Raw genomic sequence first — 16,700 nt, 5'->3', positions numbered from 1 at the left:
AGAGAAAAGTGAACTGAAGTGAAGCAAAGGGATGTGAAGCAAACTGAAGCAATGTGGAATAAAAGTGAATAAAAGTAAAGAAAAGTGAAGAAAAGTGAAGAAAAGTGAAGTGAAGCCAAGCAAAGTGAAGTAAAGCAAAATAAAGCAAGTTAAGTGGAGAAAAGCAGTGTGAACTGAAGTAAAGCAAAGCAATGCAATGTGAAGCGAAGTGAAATAAGTGTCTTACTGATGATTTCTCCAGCAGGTTTGGCCTCTCCACTGATGTAGACCTCTGACAGAAAAAAAAACAAAATCAGATTGTAACAATTGGCAGTTGTTTCATTTAGGTGCAAGAAATGCTTATGATTGTTTGTGTGTGATAGAAGATAAACAGATCCTCACTAAAAGTTGAAGGCAGACTTACGGTAACAGGTGGGAAAGTGTTCGTATCCCTCAGCGCATCGGTCACAGTTCTCACCCGTGTAGTTTGGTTTACAGTAACAGCGTCCAGTCTGATCTTCACATGTGCCGTCAGTGAACTCAGACTCACACTGACACTCTGTGACATAGAAACACATCTGATGTTTGACTGTATATCTAGTTTTGACCTAAAGGTGTGCATGATTAAAAACTCACTTGAACAGGCGAATGGAGACTCCAGAGGGTGGTCAGGTGACCTGTAGTAGCCAGGTACACAGCGCTCACAGTTATAACCTGTGGTGTGATGCTGTGAGAGAAACAGAACGATAAAATGAGACTTTCTTATGAGACGGTCCTTATGTACATAGACATCTTCACTTGAGCCCACCTGACAGTCTTCACACACTCCTCCGCCCCTGTATTCACCCTGCATGTTGAGACTGGCTCTCTGCTGCTCTACCTCGGCTTCATAGTGGCACGTCGATGAATGTCGATGGCAGTTACATGCTGTAAATACACACACAACACGGTTACAACACCATACAATCACTTTTAAGGAATCAGAGATGATGAATTTACATGCTGAGGTTAAAGGCTTGTCTATCAGTCAAGAATGACATATAAGCAAGACAGATTAAAACAATCACATGCAAAATACAGAAACACACAGAGCTGAACATACATCAGTGTCCACCTGAAAGGTTCAGATTGTCCACAGAGGAATAGGAAAGAGAGAAAAGGTAACAGTGGTTAGCCAGGAGTGAAGTTGGCATGGAAAAACTATAAAAATGATAGATTATAGTGAAAGATACAAATGAAAACATAATGACAAAATTACATACAGCACTGTACAAAAGTGGTATTGTGTGTACCAACATATTTTCTGCCAAATTACCATAATTATTCCCAGTGACATATATTTAAATCTCCCAAACTATAATTATTTCCTATGAAAAGTATGTCTGCGTTTGTTTAAGAGGTGCAGTCCAAATTTATAAAATATTTTAGTCAACATTACTATAGTAAACTGTAGTAAAATTCCTAGATACTGTAGTGTTTTGAACTCTACCATAGTAAATATTTAAGGGTGCTTTGCACTAGAGCACCTCAGTCGCTATCTGCTGGCCGGGAGAATTGAACCGTCGACTCTTTGGGTTACGAGCCCGACTCTCTAACCATCTCTAAACAAAGACTACCTATAATAAATAATGAATTATACATACTTTAATACTGTATATATTGTAGAGTGAGTTATGGGCATTTGTACGATACGATATGATGCGGTGCAATGTACGGTGTGATAGGGTGCGATGTGATACGATGCTTTATTGTCCCCTTAGAGAAATTTTTCTAGTGTACGCTGGATCTTCAAAATCACAAACAGTTAAATAATAACATATATCAACTCGCATATAATACTACATACAGGAGAGCAAACATATAGACACACATAACGGACAGCGTCTTAAATAGACCACTGTTATTGCCTAAATAGTGCCACAGTTTAGATAGTATAATAAAGAGTAATATAGATAATAATAACCACTGGTAAATATGAATAAAAAATAAATAGAATCATACAATAAACAATTTTGAATAATAGTACTAGCCAAGTACAATCATCAACATTATGGCACTTGTTAGGTAGTTAGGCAGTGAGACCAGCTGTTTTATTTTATTAAACATTGAGAGGCCATTTACATGAGAACGTTTTTAACAAGTTTTTATTGCGGTTTGGTTGTTCATTTAAACCTCAGTGCTTTGGGGTCCTGACGATTAAAACCTTTGAAGATGAATTTCAAAATGCAAGTTTTGATAATGATGTCTTGGCGTGTGTAAACTACGTAAAAGTGAATCTGTTATAGCCATGATGTCATGCGCATGTGTAAATTCAGTATATAGACGGTTTTATCGGACGCACGTGCGCTGACGAGATACGCGTCTGGATCGGAACTTTACTTCCGGTTTCATTTTTTTTAATGGTCTGACTAGTTGTTAAACTGATCTCTTGAACAAATGCCTCGTCAAAAATAACAAATGTTTTGGTTTCCTAGGTAATCTGTGTGTTGTTTATTTTGTTTGTTATATAAATAAACTACGTTTAAAGAACTTTGTTGTTATTTATTCTTAGCAGAGTTTACCGAAAGTTACGTGCGGACCACGACAGCCGCTTGTTTATGCTTCTCTAACAAAATGTTGGCACTTTAGTCCAGGCAGGGTCACTTGTAATAATTAACCAACCTCACTGTCCATCTAAGCAAAACTGCTCGATTGTTTACATTTATCGCTCTGTAGAAAAATGCGTATGTGTGCAGGTGTTTAGTATTTCTTTACAAAGTAACAGCACAATCTACTGTCCTTGCAGCATATTTAGTCAGGTTCAGGATCTATGTAAACGTAGATATTTTTGACAGTGCTGTCGTGTGTACGTGAAATCTTTCATTTTTTAGAAAAAACTTCAATTTTTACTACATTGCTATCGTGTAAGCATAGCCTTGGAGGCTGTTTACACCTTATATTATGCGTTTTGGTTGATCGAATCACAAGTGGATGACGCTAAATACAGGTATAAACGGGGTGTGAAACGTTTTGAGCTTGTCCACTATCGACCACATTCAGGTAGCCGAAAACACTTTCGACCGAATTACTTGTTTTTGTGTAGGCGCGCATGTGGTCGAATGTGTTTGAGCAGCCACAAAAAAAAAACGCCTACTCTCCGCCTATTGATTTAGCGTGATGTAGATAGCACAATGTTTTTACATCAGACCTGACTTCTAGCGCAAACACACAGTGTACAGCGCCATCTTTAGGATTTCATTAATAAAACTAAAATGGCTACTCTCCGCCTCAAATTTTTTTTCATTTTGTGAGCGTGTGGAAGTTGCATGAGCTTATTTCATCGACTACTCTGAAATATCAGAGAAAGCTTTTACATATACATGTATAAAACACTGACTTAATATTAGTATGCATCAATTTAAACCCGTAATTTCTTCCGCTCGCGTTTATAGGACTCGCAGAGGGACTCGCCCACAGACCCCCCCCCAAAGTAATTAGGACAGAAGTGCTCAAAAGTGGACAAGAGACGGATAAAAAAAACAGGTGTTAATGTGAATGTATCTCTCACGTCCACTTATGACCTGATCGACCATAGCGAATCTTAATACCAGATATAAACAGCCTCTTAAACATTTAACAGTTTAACTGGCTGTAGTTTAAAACTAAATATTTTACACTGTATGGACAAATCCATCATTAAAAACGCAAGAAACACCAAACTCTCAAAATCAAACAATGCATGCTTCTCCTGTAGAGTCTGTGACAGATCCTGTATTGTGGATTAGCTGTGTTTTGTTAAAGGCTCAGTCCAATGTCATCATGATGACAACATGATGACCTGGTGTGAGATGAAACAGCTCTGACAGAGAGGACAGTCTCTCTGGGTTTACTCACAGATGTGCTATAAACCTCGCTCAGGGTTTAGATAGTGTCTGAGGGTCTCTCACAAAGGGGTGGTTATATATTTGGGAACTCAAAGATTAGATTAAGCAAGAAACAGCGGATATCCAACAATATACGTTTTCCAGACTGAAACTGCTCCCAGTTCACAGATACACACCCATAGAACGAGACTGAAGTCTATCAAGGGACTTATTTTTACTGTGTGTGAGAGAAGCCAAACTGGATTAATGTCTGCCTGAGATCTCAATGGGCAGACAGTGTTCACAAAGACTGACGGCTTTCCTTATTCACTCACACTTTGTGATGTCTTACTGACGGAGATTCCAGACAGTTTCCCCTCGCAGCACAAAGTATTTATATCCTTTACTTAGACTATCTTTGAGTTGTGGAGTCTCTTTGGCGTATTTGTTTAGACTAAGTTCAGAATTATTTACATTACAAGAAGGTCAAATTGAAATATCCTTGCTTTTAAATCTAAGAATTTAATGTTTGATAACCATTCCATTGAGTGTAAAGAAAATTAAACTAATTTACAAAAGGTCCCTATGAAAAAATACTAATATAGTCTACTTAAGTATTTACTATAGCACAACTGTAGTAAAATTCCTACTTTAGTATTTACTACGTATGTTAAGGTTAAAACACTAAACTATACGACAGCATGTACTACAGTTTATCAATTCACTATATGTAGTACTACGAAATTAGTACTTAATATAATGCACTACAGTATACTATATACAGTATACTGTACTGTATACTACACTTAACTACAGTAAATAATACAGTATTTGTTCATGTAGGATAAAAATGTAAATGTTACTGACATGACACAATAACAATGAGTCTAAGTTATAAGAAAAACTTTCTGATTGTCTGTATATAAAGTGCAAAGCTTAAAGTCCCCATGAACCGGAAGTCGCGGTCGACATAACTTCCATGTTGTGACATATTTCAGAGTGAAACTGAATATCACGCAAGGAAAATGGTGGGCATGGCTTATGTTTTCCACTGTGCTTTGATTGGCTATAGAAAAGTAGGCATTTCATTCAGAATTGGAACTGGCAGCAGACTAAAAGTTGGAGGGGGCGGAGTAAACGAATGCTCTCGCCCATGCCATCTAACTGACGTCATCAGCGAACGTTTGTCACAAAAAGGGTGGAAGTACATTTTCAGAATTTTATTTCAGCTTATGATTGCCTGGGTTTCTTCATGCTGCCTTCCGCGCAAATTTATTCATGCTGCAAGTCTAGCATGGAAACCATGGACCAATTTTTTGCCTCAAATAGGGAACCAATCACAGAACGGGGAGGGGGCACCAAGACGATGATGAAGTCTATGTGACACACCAAAGCAGTTTTGTTTATCCAACGCGGGCACAGACCCAAAGTTAATTTTCAATGCAGCCTTAGATAGTGTTCGAAGTAGTTTTGAACGCAAGTTTATTTTAAAAATAGAGTTACTTTTGGCGTTAAACAATTATAAATCCAAGAAGGAAGTTTGTATATGGCAAGACATGTTAGCCACGGAGTTTTATAGGACCAAACTGCTAGGCCTCATCGTCGACGAAGTCCATTTAACTTATAAATGGTAAGTGTTATTTATTAATATCATATTGTCATTATGCCTGTACTGTGGTTGTCACAGTGCCACTTATAAGTTGTGTTGCTTTTCAATATAAATATACAGCTACCGGTTTAGTTGCATAGCTTTCAGCTGTGTCCACATGTACCGAAAAAAGTTGTTGACGCTTGAATTTATGTCTCTCTACATGCGTCATCGGGTATAATTAAAACGATTGGCTATGAGATACGTACAGATGCATTTGATAGACATTTGTAGCGCCCAATCAATGGCTCTGGACATTCGTAAACAATGCCTCAGATACGAGAAAATTAATATGTGGACCACGTCTCATTCTCTATGAGAATAGTCTGGTTTCAGGCTAAGCTTATGAGGGCACATGAATTTAAAAAAAAATTATTACTTACACAGACACATTTTTATAATAAACTGCAATATTACATTTAAAAAAATAAAAATTGTTTTGATTTCATTAGAACTTTAAGTTTCTCAACTTCATAAAAAGTCTTAGTTGTTAGTGGTTAGATGGACAGCATTGTTTGAAAGAATACAGAAAATTATGCTTTTCTATCAAGAAAGGAAAAAACATCATCAGCCCTGAGATAAATTTTATTTTGTGAACTGTGTGTCGAGGTGAGACCCGGCAGGGACTAAATCGGTTTGCTTTGCTGTTGGACGAAAACAGTAAAACTTACCTTCACATTCATTGGCACTGTAAGTAGTGGCTGGTTGCCATGGAAACTGGTTGAAGCCGGGGCAACAGCGATCGCACGATGGGCCGCAAGTGTTGTGCTGGCAGTCGCATAGAAGCCTACGAGAGAAGAAAAGACCAACATTAAGAGTTTGTGGTACTTTTTGTTTGTCCAAAATGCTTTTGGGCTATTGTAATTTATTCAGGTACAAAAATCTGATGACCTAAGAAAATGCAAAGGGTCAGCTATTTCACATCATTTGCAGGGAAAAGGAAACCAAACTAGTTACAGTATAAATACTGAAAAGCTTAGGACAGAGTAAAGGACAGAGTTAATGTATTTGATACGGCAAACTTTTTAATCTAAATTTTAAAAGGCCAATATATGCAGATACTGAAGCAGACTTTATGTCGATAGCCAACAAAGATCCAGACAAAAGTGTTTATATTCAAGTGTCTAAACTTCTCATTGACCCTTCTCACTTTCACCGTCATTCAATCCATGTAAGAAAAGAAAAAAAAATATTTGTGATTTTTCACTCTTTATTCTACATTCAAACTTTATGACAAAACAATGTACCGAGCTACTGTTTGAAATGTTTATCACTGCATAAATGTACTGTTAAAACTATTTTTAATAGTATGGTGTTTTATAGTATGAGTGTAGTATGTATCTTTGTTCCAAGCAGACTTGGAAGTCTCCAAAAAAGACGTGCATTGTACGTTTGCTTTGAAATGTACAGGTGCATTGGTCTCAAAAGAAAACATCTGCGTTCGAAGCATCTTCATTTTATTTAGATCACAATATCAGTTACACGCACATGCATACATGCACTGAAACCTCCTGATACAGGAAATCGCTGCAGATTTAAGAGAGATGAATGAAAGGTTAAATTCCCATCCACATGAAATGCTAGCATCTGTTTCTAGTTGGTGATCTCTATTAACCCTCATAGTTTTGATATGTCTTATGCATTGAAAGGATTTTTTTCAAACTGACAGATTTGACACCTTCCAGGTGGTTCAGATTCGCTCATACAGACTGCTGCAAGAATTTGCAGAATGACCTAATAGGGTAACAGACTATATATCAGCAGGAACAAAAAACTACAACCGGTGGATATTTCTTAACTGCGTCATTGCTGCGCGTGCAAAGAGCTGAGAAAAACTTTTTACAATTCCTAAAATGTTAAATAAACCTTAGTAAGATAAACTGAATGACCTGCTTCATGTCCGAAGACATTCAACATTCATAAAGATGTTACAAGATTTCCCTACACTTTAACTTCCGACCTTTATCTTGGAACGTGATCAGAGTAAATCAAAAGCAGCCAGGAATTCAGTTCATTTCAGCAAACCAATTACACAAATTAAGTAACTGGTAAAACATACTGAACAAATAGAAATGTTTCCACTTATTCGCGGTTTCAAACAATTTAAACACAATATTTTACAACTGACCTAAATTAAATATTCAAAGTCATCTTGTTCATAGTGTCGACCAACACACGTCCTGAAAACTGAAGCCAAAACTTTTTGACCGCCCCCTGGTGGCTGGCTGCAGCATAGGTCTTAAGGGCTGTTCACATTATAACGTTAACTATAACGATAACTATATTAGCATTCACACCACCGGATGATTTGGTCTGCCATTGGTCTGTTGGAAGCGCTACATAAATGCAGTCCATTTACAATAACTTTATGCTAATTCGCTCACGAGACGTAGTACTCGCGCAACTCATTTCCCTTCAATGGCATTAACTAATATAGCATATTTCCTTTAATAAAAACACTTGTAGTTGTTCACATGTTATTAAATGTATAAATATGCTGTCTTGTTGCATTTAGGGGGCGTGCACACCAAAACTTTTAAACGCGGCTAAATTAGCCAGGCGGGCGCCGACTGCCAGCTTTCTTTAGCTGAGCGCTTTGGTTGCTGTGATACTTCGGCTTTGTTTATCAGTCGTTGTACGATGCATCAGTTGGTTGTTGTGATATTTGTCCCGCCACTTCTCCAATGGCTGTCAATGGTTTATCGTTCATCAGTTGGGGGGAAAATGGCTCAGTAAGTGATCCAAACAATATTGTTCCTTGTATCTTTATCGTTATGATTGTGGTGTGAACTTTGCTATTCTCTTTAAAATAAACCAATTTTTAAAACTATACTTTTTATAGTTACAGTTATAATGTGAACGGCCCGTTTAGCCCCGCCCTCTCTGTGTAAACGAATGGGATGTGAGTCAAGCTAAAAAAAAAAATTACATTTAAAATAAATTTTTCCCAATTATCGTTTCTATTATTTTAGTTATTTCCTATCCTGTTGATGTATTTCTATGTTTGTTTTATAACATAGAAATAAGTTAGTTAGTTAAAGTTAGTTAAAAAGAGGTGTGACGACTTGATTTGTGTATCTGTAATTGATTCAAATGGGAAAATGGGCGGGACCTTGATACCGTGGCTCCACATCACGATCACAGACTTTTCCTGCGTCCGAAACTGCCTACTTCAATACTATATAGTAGGCGAAAAGCAGTAGGCGAGGCGAGTAGTATGTCCGAATTCATAGTATTCCAAAAACAGCAGGCAAAAAGTACCCGGAAGACCCATTACTTCCGGTTAGATTTTGAAGTGTGCATACGATGGACACTTCACGATCCCATGATGCCCCGGGAGAGAAGTTATGCAACGAAGAAGAAGAGGCAGGTGGCTGTTTTAGCGCTGGAATAGCATGACGTGATTACTACGTATGTTACGTGATGTATCAACATGGCGGATGTAGTACGTCTGAGTCTTATTCATACTACCAGGATTCATCCTATACAATACCTACTGTTTTAACGGTCAGTAAGTAGGTACTTCATCTCATTCAGTACGTACTGTACAGTATGCAGAGGCAGCCATAGGCTCCAAATTAAGTAATCGGCGCAGGATGTGTGGCCATTTTTTAGATATTTTGGCATCACTATTTTTTACAATGGAAGTCTATGGAGACAGTCTATGGTCAACCCTCAAAGTGAGCCAATGGTGAACTGACTCTTTATTGTTCACATAGCAAGTTAAGGGATGGTTGGTTCAACCTAAACTTTTCAGTTTTGGGTAAACTAACCCTTTAAATACATACATAGATAATTACAAGTGTGCTGGCTGAGCCAATGCATGACAATCTTTAATCAAGCTCATAAATCCAGACGCCTGGAAGGCTTCACAACCCAGCCACCATCACTCACTGTCCTGAGACACATGCCTACATGAAGAACCATTGATCTCACATAAAACATCCAGTGATCCACCATTTCCCTGTGCTATCATTGGTTTTCTATGACTCTGGATTATGCAATAGCTCTTATGAAAGCTTAGATCTTAAGAACAACTGATATTCTGAGGTTACAAGCATAGAGATATGTGCAGTCAGCGCAGCATGTATATGCCTGTGTAAGCTGACTGCTGTGCAGGTGGAACTCAATGTTGTGTCCCTTCAGGCAGATTGAATGGTTGCACAGTTACTGTAGTTGTCATTTCTGGCACACAAATACGTTTGCTTTTCTATCATGCCGGGGGTTATTTCCCATTGACTGTTTTTATAAAGAGCTAATTTCTATTCCCCAGGCTTACCTTTAAACCTAAACCTCACATTAATCTTCGGGGCATTTTTATTAAAATAAACACACTGTAACCATGCGCAGATGGTGACAGATAAGTGGTGCATTTCATATTGGCAACATTTGCATATAAGCTTTCACTTACTTGTACGGGTCATTGGGGTCTTGAGCATTACAAGCCTCAGCATGGCCATTACAAACACATCTTCCACCGATGCTGATGTCTTTAATACTGTAATAATACTACAGAAAAAACACACAGTGTTATTTTTTGTGGAAATAAACACCAATTTTGGAAAGTGGAGCGTAACTTACTCTTCGTGTGACTGTGGGGTCTCTCAGAGCTTTGCCCATCAGATGACCCAGCAGTGTGTTGGTGCGCAGGAACCGAAAGCGAATGTTGGTGGCTTTGGTGAAATCCCTCAGCACGGGAGAATAGGAGAAGTTCATGGCACCCGGCCGCCCGTTCACTAGAGACACCACAATCTGAAACAATTGAGAGAGAGATCAGCTATCAAAGGAATTTACAATTGTGAGAGAAAAAAAAGAGTAAAGTATGTCGGTTGTCTATACCTCTCCATTTTCCAGAGGAACTATACGTGAGTATTCTGTCGTGCAGATGACATCATTATCGTGGTTTATACGCTCGATAGTCCTCTGTCCAAACCGCTCGATACAATCTCTCTTCGAAGCTGAAATCAACAAAGTAAAAACAACTTTTTTATAAATATAGACAACAATCGGCACTATGGCCAGGAATGTGTAATTGTAGTAAATTGGTGCAAAACTACTTATTTTTATTTTTCAAATCGATTAGTTACCAAATGGCTAAATGAAGCTTTGCCGAGGTGAACATTAAAACAAGAACAGTACAGTAGATTTAAAGGGACACTCCACTTTTTTTGAAAAAAATGCTAATTTTCCAGCTCCCCTGGAGTGGAACGTTTGATTTTTGCCGTTTTGAAATCCATTCAGCTGATCTCCAGGTCTGGCGCTAGTACTTTTAGCATAGCTTAGCATAATTCATTGAATCTGATTAGACCATTAGCATTACGCTAAAAAATAAGAGTTTCAATATTTTTCCTATTTAAAACTTGACTCTTCTGTAGTTACATCGTATACTAAGAAAATTAAAAGTTGCAGGCAGATATGGCTATGAACTATACTCTCATTCTGGTGTAATAATCAAGGACTTTACTGCTGTATCATGGCTGCAGCAGGCGTAGTGATATTACGCCCTGCCTGGAAATAGTCCCCTTGGTTACTTTCAATGGCAGGGGACTATTTTCATCAAAAATATTGAAACTCTTTGGTTATTTTTGAGCGTGGTGCTAGTGGTCTAATCAGATTCAATGGATGGTGCTAAGCTATGCTAAAAGTGCTAGCGCCAGACCCAGAGATCAGCTGAATATCCCTTTAAAACATAACACTAACACACTAACCAGCATAAACAAATTTGCTATTGTCACTTGGATTGCAGGGCCAGTGGATTGTGGTTTGGCAAAACAGTTTTTTTCATGCATGCAAATGCCAGCCAGAAATGTATTGTGTATATTTTTTCCTTGACTGTGACAAAGATTGTTTTGCCACCTACAGTACTACTGATATAGCCTTCAGTGGCACAACAACACAACAAAGCTTGTGCGTACAACCAAATCCCAAATTCAGAGAACGGGCACAATAGCCCAAAATCTGACCTTTCTCAACTAACCCACACTATTATTCTGAAAATGCATTCCTCTCCAATCACCAAAAGACTGTGTGTATGTCCATAGAGCTTTGCTGAAACCAAATAGTACAATAAAAACAGGAAAAGAACATAACATCACAACAGTGAATAAATGGGATGGTCGTGTTGGTTATACATACATGAGAAAAACTGCCATGGCTGGTAAGTTTTCCCAAAGTCAATGGAGCGTTCCAGAACCCAGAGATCCGGCCGTGGGGAGTTGGCAAACTTAATAAGCACATACGCAACATGGAAGAGCTGGAAAACACACAAAAAAAGAGAGAAAATTAGTAAAATGTTAAATATGACGTGACAAATATCCCCTAACAACGAAAACTCACAAGACAATAGTAAAAATACAACTGAAACTCAACCTGTTAACCTTTTTTGGGTATTTTGCAATCACATTAATTCATTACATATGAACTCAAACATTACTTTCTATTAAAATCAATTCCATTCCCAGGCTGTACGATGGGAGTAGCCCTGCATTCATAATCGTATTGTGGCTTTGAGTTAATATAATGTCATTAAGTAATGTTGTTTTTAGTGATTGATGAATTGATGAGGTCATTGGGGTTGACAGATGGTCTCCCACCCTTGACTTGATCAAAGACACAAATTAAATAGTTTTATATGTGATCTGTGTTTCCTCATTGCATGCCATCTGCACGACTTCATCAATACACAATCATTCAGTTTCAGGCTTGAGAAAAAGAAACACTAGAAAATAATCCCATGATGTACAACTTTAACCCATTTTTATTACATGACTCGTTGGATGCTTAATTCTGAATACGTTGGATGCTTGATTCATGCTGGATTCTGATTGGCCAGTCACGACATTTGCAGGTTTGTTATTCAGGGTTCCCACACCTTAGCTAACTTCAAATTCAAGGACCTTTCAAGGACTTTCCAGGTCCAATACCCTCAAATTCAAGAAATAAATGTGGGGACACATTTCAAGTGAGACCAAGGTTACATGGTGTTACCTTTTAAGATACATTGTTACAGTTCCCTTTTGAGGGAACTCATGCTGCGTCACTGCCATGACACTTTGGGAACGCCTCCAAGGGTAAGTGCGTCTGAATGTGTATATCAAATTCAACCAATGGTGAGGCTTAACGATAAAGACAGGGTGACGCAGGAGTCAGGAATTATTTCGCTATCTGAAATTTTGACTAAGACGGCGTTACAGGGATGCAGGTAGTATGGCAATGGAGACGCTGCGTCTCGTTCCCTTCTAAGGGTACAACAGTTTAATTCGTAACCCGAGACGTTTTCATGTGTCAAACACAATTATGCAAAAAAGCATTTTGGTATGACTCAACATTCACATACAGAAGATATAAGCATTTAAAAAGAACAGTTTAGCACGTGTGCTTAAACAGTCTAGAATTTTTATTTTGTTATCCTACACTACACAGGGAATACTATGGATTTTTTCCCGAAAACTTCTTGCACTAAACAGATTCAAGCACTTTCAATGACATGTCTCTATGTATGTTTATATTCAAAAACTTCTCAGGGCCTTGAATTTTTTTCCCCAGATTCACAAACTTTCAAGGATTTCAAGGATCCGTGGGAACCCTGGTTATAAGCATGTTTTTGACATTTGAATGTCTTATCTTAAAACCGAAAGTAAGCTAAATTTGTTAAAAATGAGCAAATAAAATATTTCAAATCAATATTTAATGTTACTTATTTTACTTATAAGTTGGATAACAGAGGCAGCCGGTTGTTATTGCGAAATAAGCTCCTTCAGTGTGATACTGAAGTTGGGTTGGGGCTTATTCCTGCAATAACAACCGGCTGCCGCTACATTATCCCTAACACATTTTACGTACATACCATTTGACAATCTGAACTTATCTACCATGCCAAAAAAAGCTAACATCTGCTATTTTACCATGGTCATGGCCTACACAATTCTCTTTGTTGAGTCAATACTTTCTTTAAAAAAATATTTTTTAAGTTTAAGTTCATCAAATCTATCTATTCCCATGCCTTCAAGACTCTCCAAATATAAGACACGCTTCATGTGGAGTTATTAATAACACTTTTAAGTCCTTTTGAAGCTTAAAAGTGGTTGCAATCCACTCCCATTTTAACCAGAACCCCCCAAACAACCTTTATCTCTTCAACCCAAACTTAGCTGGTCATCTCTAAGCTTCTTGCTCAACGGCAGTAGTTTGCAACTGATTTGTGATACTGCTATCTCAGTTTTTCTCAAAACACGAAAGCTACATTCTCATGGGATCTTTGGTTCCCCGTAGCCATGAAACTAAATACAAAATACAAAATGGCAACACAACATTATTCATCTGTGACATACATATAAAAAATAAGACAGATCCTTAGTGGATCGTCCCACTAGAAATATCAAGCATTCTTCTTCTAATCTCTCTGGAAGGGCTTCTTCCTCAAGCAAGCTGAAGGCTTAATGTTGAAACATCGATCTATTTCCTCTCTAACCCCCCTTAATTGTGACAGCATTTTATCCCCCTTAACCCACCACATGCACAAACCATCCCCCCTTGTACTAACTTTTCCACAACCCCTTAATGCAACACAACCCCAAGACCTGTGCTACAAAGAACCACTTCAGCCACGTCTGGTCCTTTGTCAACGCAAGCCACTTCGCAGATACGGCGAACAAAACAACATTTGTTGAAATATTTGAGGGGGGTGGCGGAGAAGGTAAGGTGGACGCTTTGATCTGGAGATCTGATTCTTTCTTCCGTCTGTCTGATATGGTGATGGCCACAGGGCTGTGTATGAACATGAACTTCAGACTGAAGAGCTATAATCCAAGTGGCCTGTGTGCGTCTATACAGAAACGTGATGAGAGATCTGACGTGATTCTTACAACAGACAGGAAGGCTCGAGATGAGCATGAGATTAGCTTAAAAAAATAGGTACAACACTGATCCCTTAGTTAAGCGCAGCGTCCCGCGCAAATTTGTGTCTATTCGCATCTTTGCATTGACTTTGTATGTAATCTACTTGGGATTCTTAAGAGCTGTTCGAAAGCCTAAAGTAGCTGCTATGACATGTCAATTTTATTCCTTTTTTAAACTATTAATAAATAAAAAGATTTCAGGCATTTGGTGTTTAATGCTTTTTTCCCAGACCTGTACCAAAACGCGAATTGAAGTACGCACCAAACTGTGACTTCTGTGAACCGTAACACCTCTACTATAAACAGATCCATTCCCAAGTACAAGTTTCCAAGTTTTTTACCTAAATAAACCTGCAGAAAATGCCTGGAATGACTGTGATCTTCTTTCTTATAGCTCCTCCAACATGTATTGGGAGATGACAATCTGAATTTGATTTCTTTATGTTATGACAGCCTTTTATTTTGTTTGGTTTGCTTTAGCGTGAGGCAAGTGCGTTTGAAATATACAATAAAAGTCCAGTTATGTCCAGAGTCCCCCGGGCTTAATGATTACACAAATTCTTCCATTGAATGCTTTCTGCATTCCTTGTGTAACCATAGTGATAAGAACAGAGAAACGTAGCTAGAGGACACAGGTTTAGTGACTGTGAGTGCTTGGCCAATTATTAAGCACCTGAAGGAACAGTCAACACCTTGGTCAACATAACAACAGGTCAAATGGACACTGAAACCAGGTTAGATCACAGGTTAGATACAGGTGTTCCTGTACAGCGTAGATGCAAAAGGTCATGGGTTCAAACCCAAAGAACACTCATAGTGAGAAAAAGATATAACTTGTTATACACTGCAAGTGGCTTTGGATAAAAAGCGCATGCCAAATGCATAAATGTAAACTTTAAAATAGTGTCATGGTCCGTTGGGTACATTTATACACTTTATTTAGCAATTTACAAAAGTGAGCAATACAATAACACATTTCATCCTAAACAATATGAGAAATGCTACAATATACACTATATTGCCAAAAGTTTTGGGACACCTGCCTTTATATGCACATGAACCTGAATGACATCCCATTTTTAATCCATATGGTTTAATATGGAGTTTGCCCACCCTTTGCAGCTATAACCGTGGGTTCACACCAGCCGCGTTTGAGGTGTCAAATTCATGTCTACCACGTCTAGTTTGTCGCTTGAACATTTTTAGCTTACTCGCTTCATTTGTCCGTGAAAGCCGCGCGTGAAATTCTAGTCATCGAGACAGTCAAGTGGAAATTTGCGTCATGGGAGGGGCTTCTGCAACTCCGCTCACATCCTGTACTCACGTCACTAGAAGAGTAAGCTCCTGATTGGTTATCACAGCGCGTTTTTCCGCGAAAGTAAAAAAAACTGTCAACTCGCGCGTTTGCCGCGGCAACACTCAATTCGCGCGAACTAGACACTTGAATGAGGCAGAATCGCGTCTACCGCGCTAAACGGCTCATTCGCGCCGCGAGACCTCCAGACGCCCGTCAACGCATCTTCACATTGACTTAACATTGAAATCACTTGCGCTTGACGCCTCTACCGCGGCTGGTGTGAACGCAGCAAAACAGCTTCAATTCTTCTTGAAAGACTTTCTACAAGGTTTAGGAGAGTGTTTATGGGAATTATTGACAATTCTTCTAAAAGCACATTTGTAAGGTCAGACACTGATGTTGGACAAGAAGGCCTCGCTTGTAGCCCCCGCTTTAATCCCAAAAGATGTTCCCAAAGATGTTCTATTGGGCAGGCCAATCAAGTTCCTCCACACCAAACTCACTCATTCGTGTCTTTATGGACGTTGCTTTGTGCACTGGTGCACAGTCATGTTGGAACAGGAATGAGCCATCCCCAAACTGTTCCCACAAAGTTGGGAGCATGAAATTGTCCAAAATGTCTTGTCATAAAAATGTCATACGATGAAGATTCCAGTTCCCTTCACTGGAAATGACTGGAAAACCTGAATTCAATGATTTGGAGGGGTGTCCCAAAACTTTTGGCAATATAGTGTATGTAACATTTTTATATTTATCATGAGAGTGCAAAACTTTTCTGTAAAATGTTTCTATTCTTTAAAATGTTTCCGCGCTATCGATGCCTCCTGTATGTATGAATGCATGAGGTTATCCGTGCATGATTGAACAAGCCCAACAAGATATGGTATGTAGGATGAGGTGATGGTGGGGGCTGAAAGGGGGCATACAATTATCAAAGTGAAATTACTGATTTCATGGATTTGTGACAGATAAAAGTCTACATAAAGAAAGCATACATTCAGAGTCAATATCAGAAATGTTGTTCTGTTAAGAGGTCA

General features: G+C 38.5%; 1 protein-coding gene across 1 annotated transcript in view; it reads right to left on the bottom strand.

The window, feature by feature from the left end:
• lama5 (laminin, alpha 5) overlaps positions 1–16,700 on the bottom strand; it is a 104,852-nt gene that overhangs the window by 63,503 nt on the left and 24,649 nt on the right. The window contains exons 3-11 of the mRNA XM_073875035.1: positions 11,605–11,722; positions 10,309–10,427; positions 10,051–10,221; positions 9,881–9,978; positions 6,141–6,256; positions 788–906; positions 616–706; positions 404–538; positions 227–271 (exon numbers count right to left, since the gene is read on the bottom strand). Of these exons, the coding sequence (XP_073731136.1) occupies positions 227–271; positions 404–538; positions 616–706; positions 788–906; positions 6,141–6,256; positions 9,881–9,978; positions 10,051–10,221; positions 10,309–10,427; positions 11,605–11,722 (1,012 nt within the window). The remainder of the gene's footprint in view (positions 1–226; positions 272–403; positions 539–615; positions 707–787; positions 907–6,140; positions 6,257–9,880; positions 9,979–10,050; positions 10,222–10,308; positions 10,428–11,604; positions 11,723–16,700) is intronic.

The sequence above is a fragment of the Misgurnus anguillicaudatus genome, chromosome 13 (assembly GCF_027580225.2).
Source record: "Misgurnus anguillicaudatus chromosome 13, ASM2758022v2, whole genome shotgun sequence".
Classification (NCBI taxonomy): domain Eukaryota; kingdom Metazoa; phylum Chordata; class Actinopteri; order Cypriniformes; family Cobitidae; genus Misgurnus; species Misgurnus anguillicaudatus.
The sequence above is the reverse complement of the archived record's forward strand: the minus strand, read 5'-3'. Positions and strand labels throughout refer to the sequence as shown.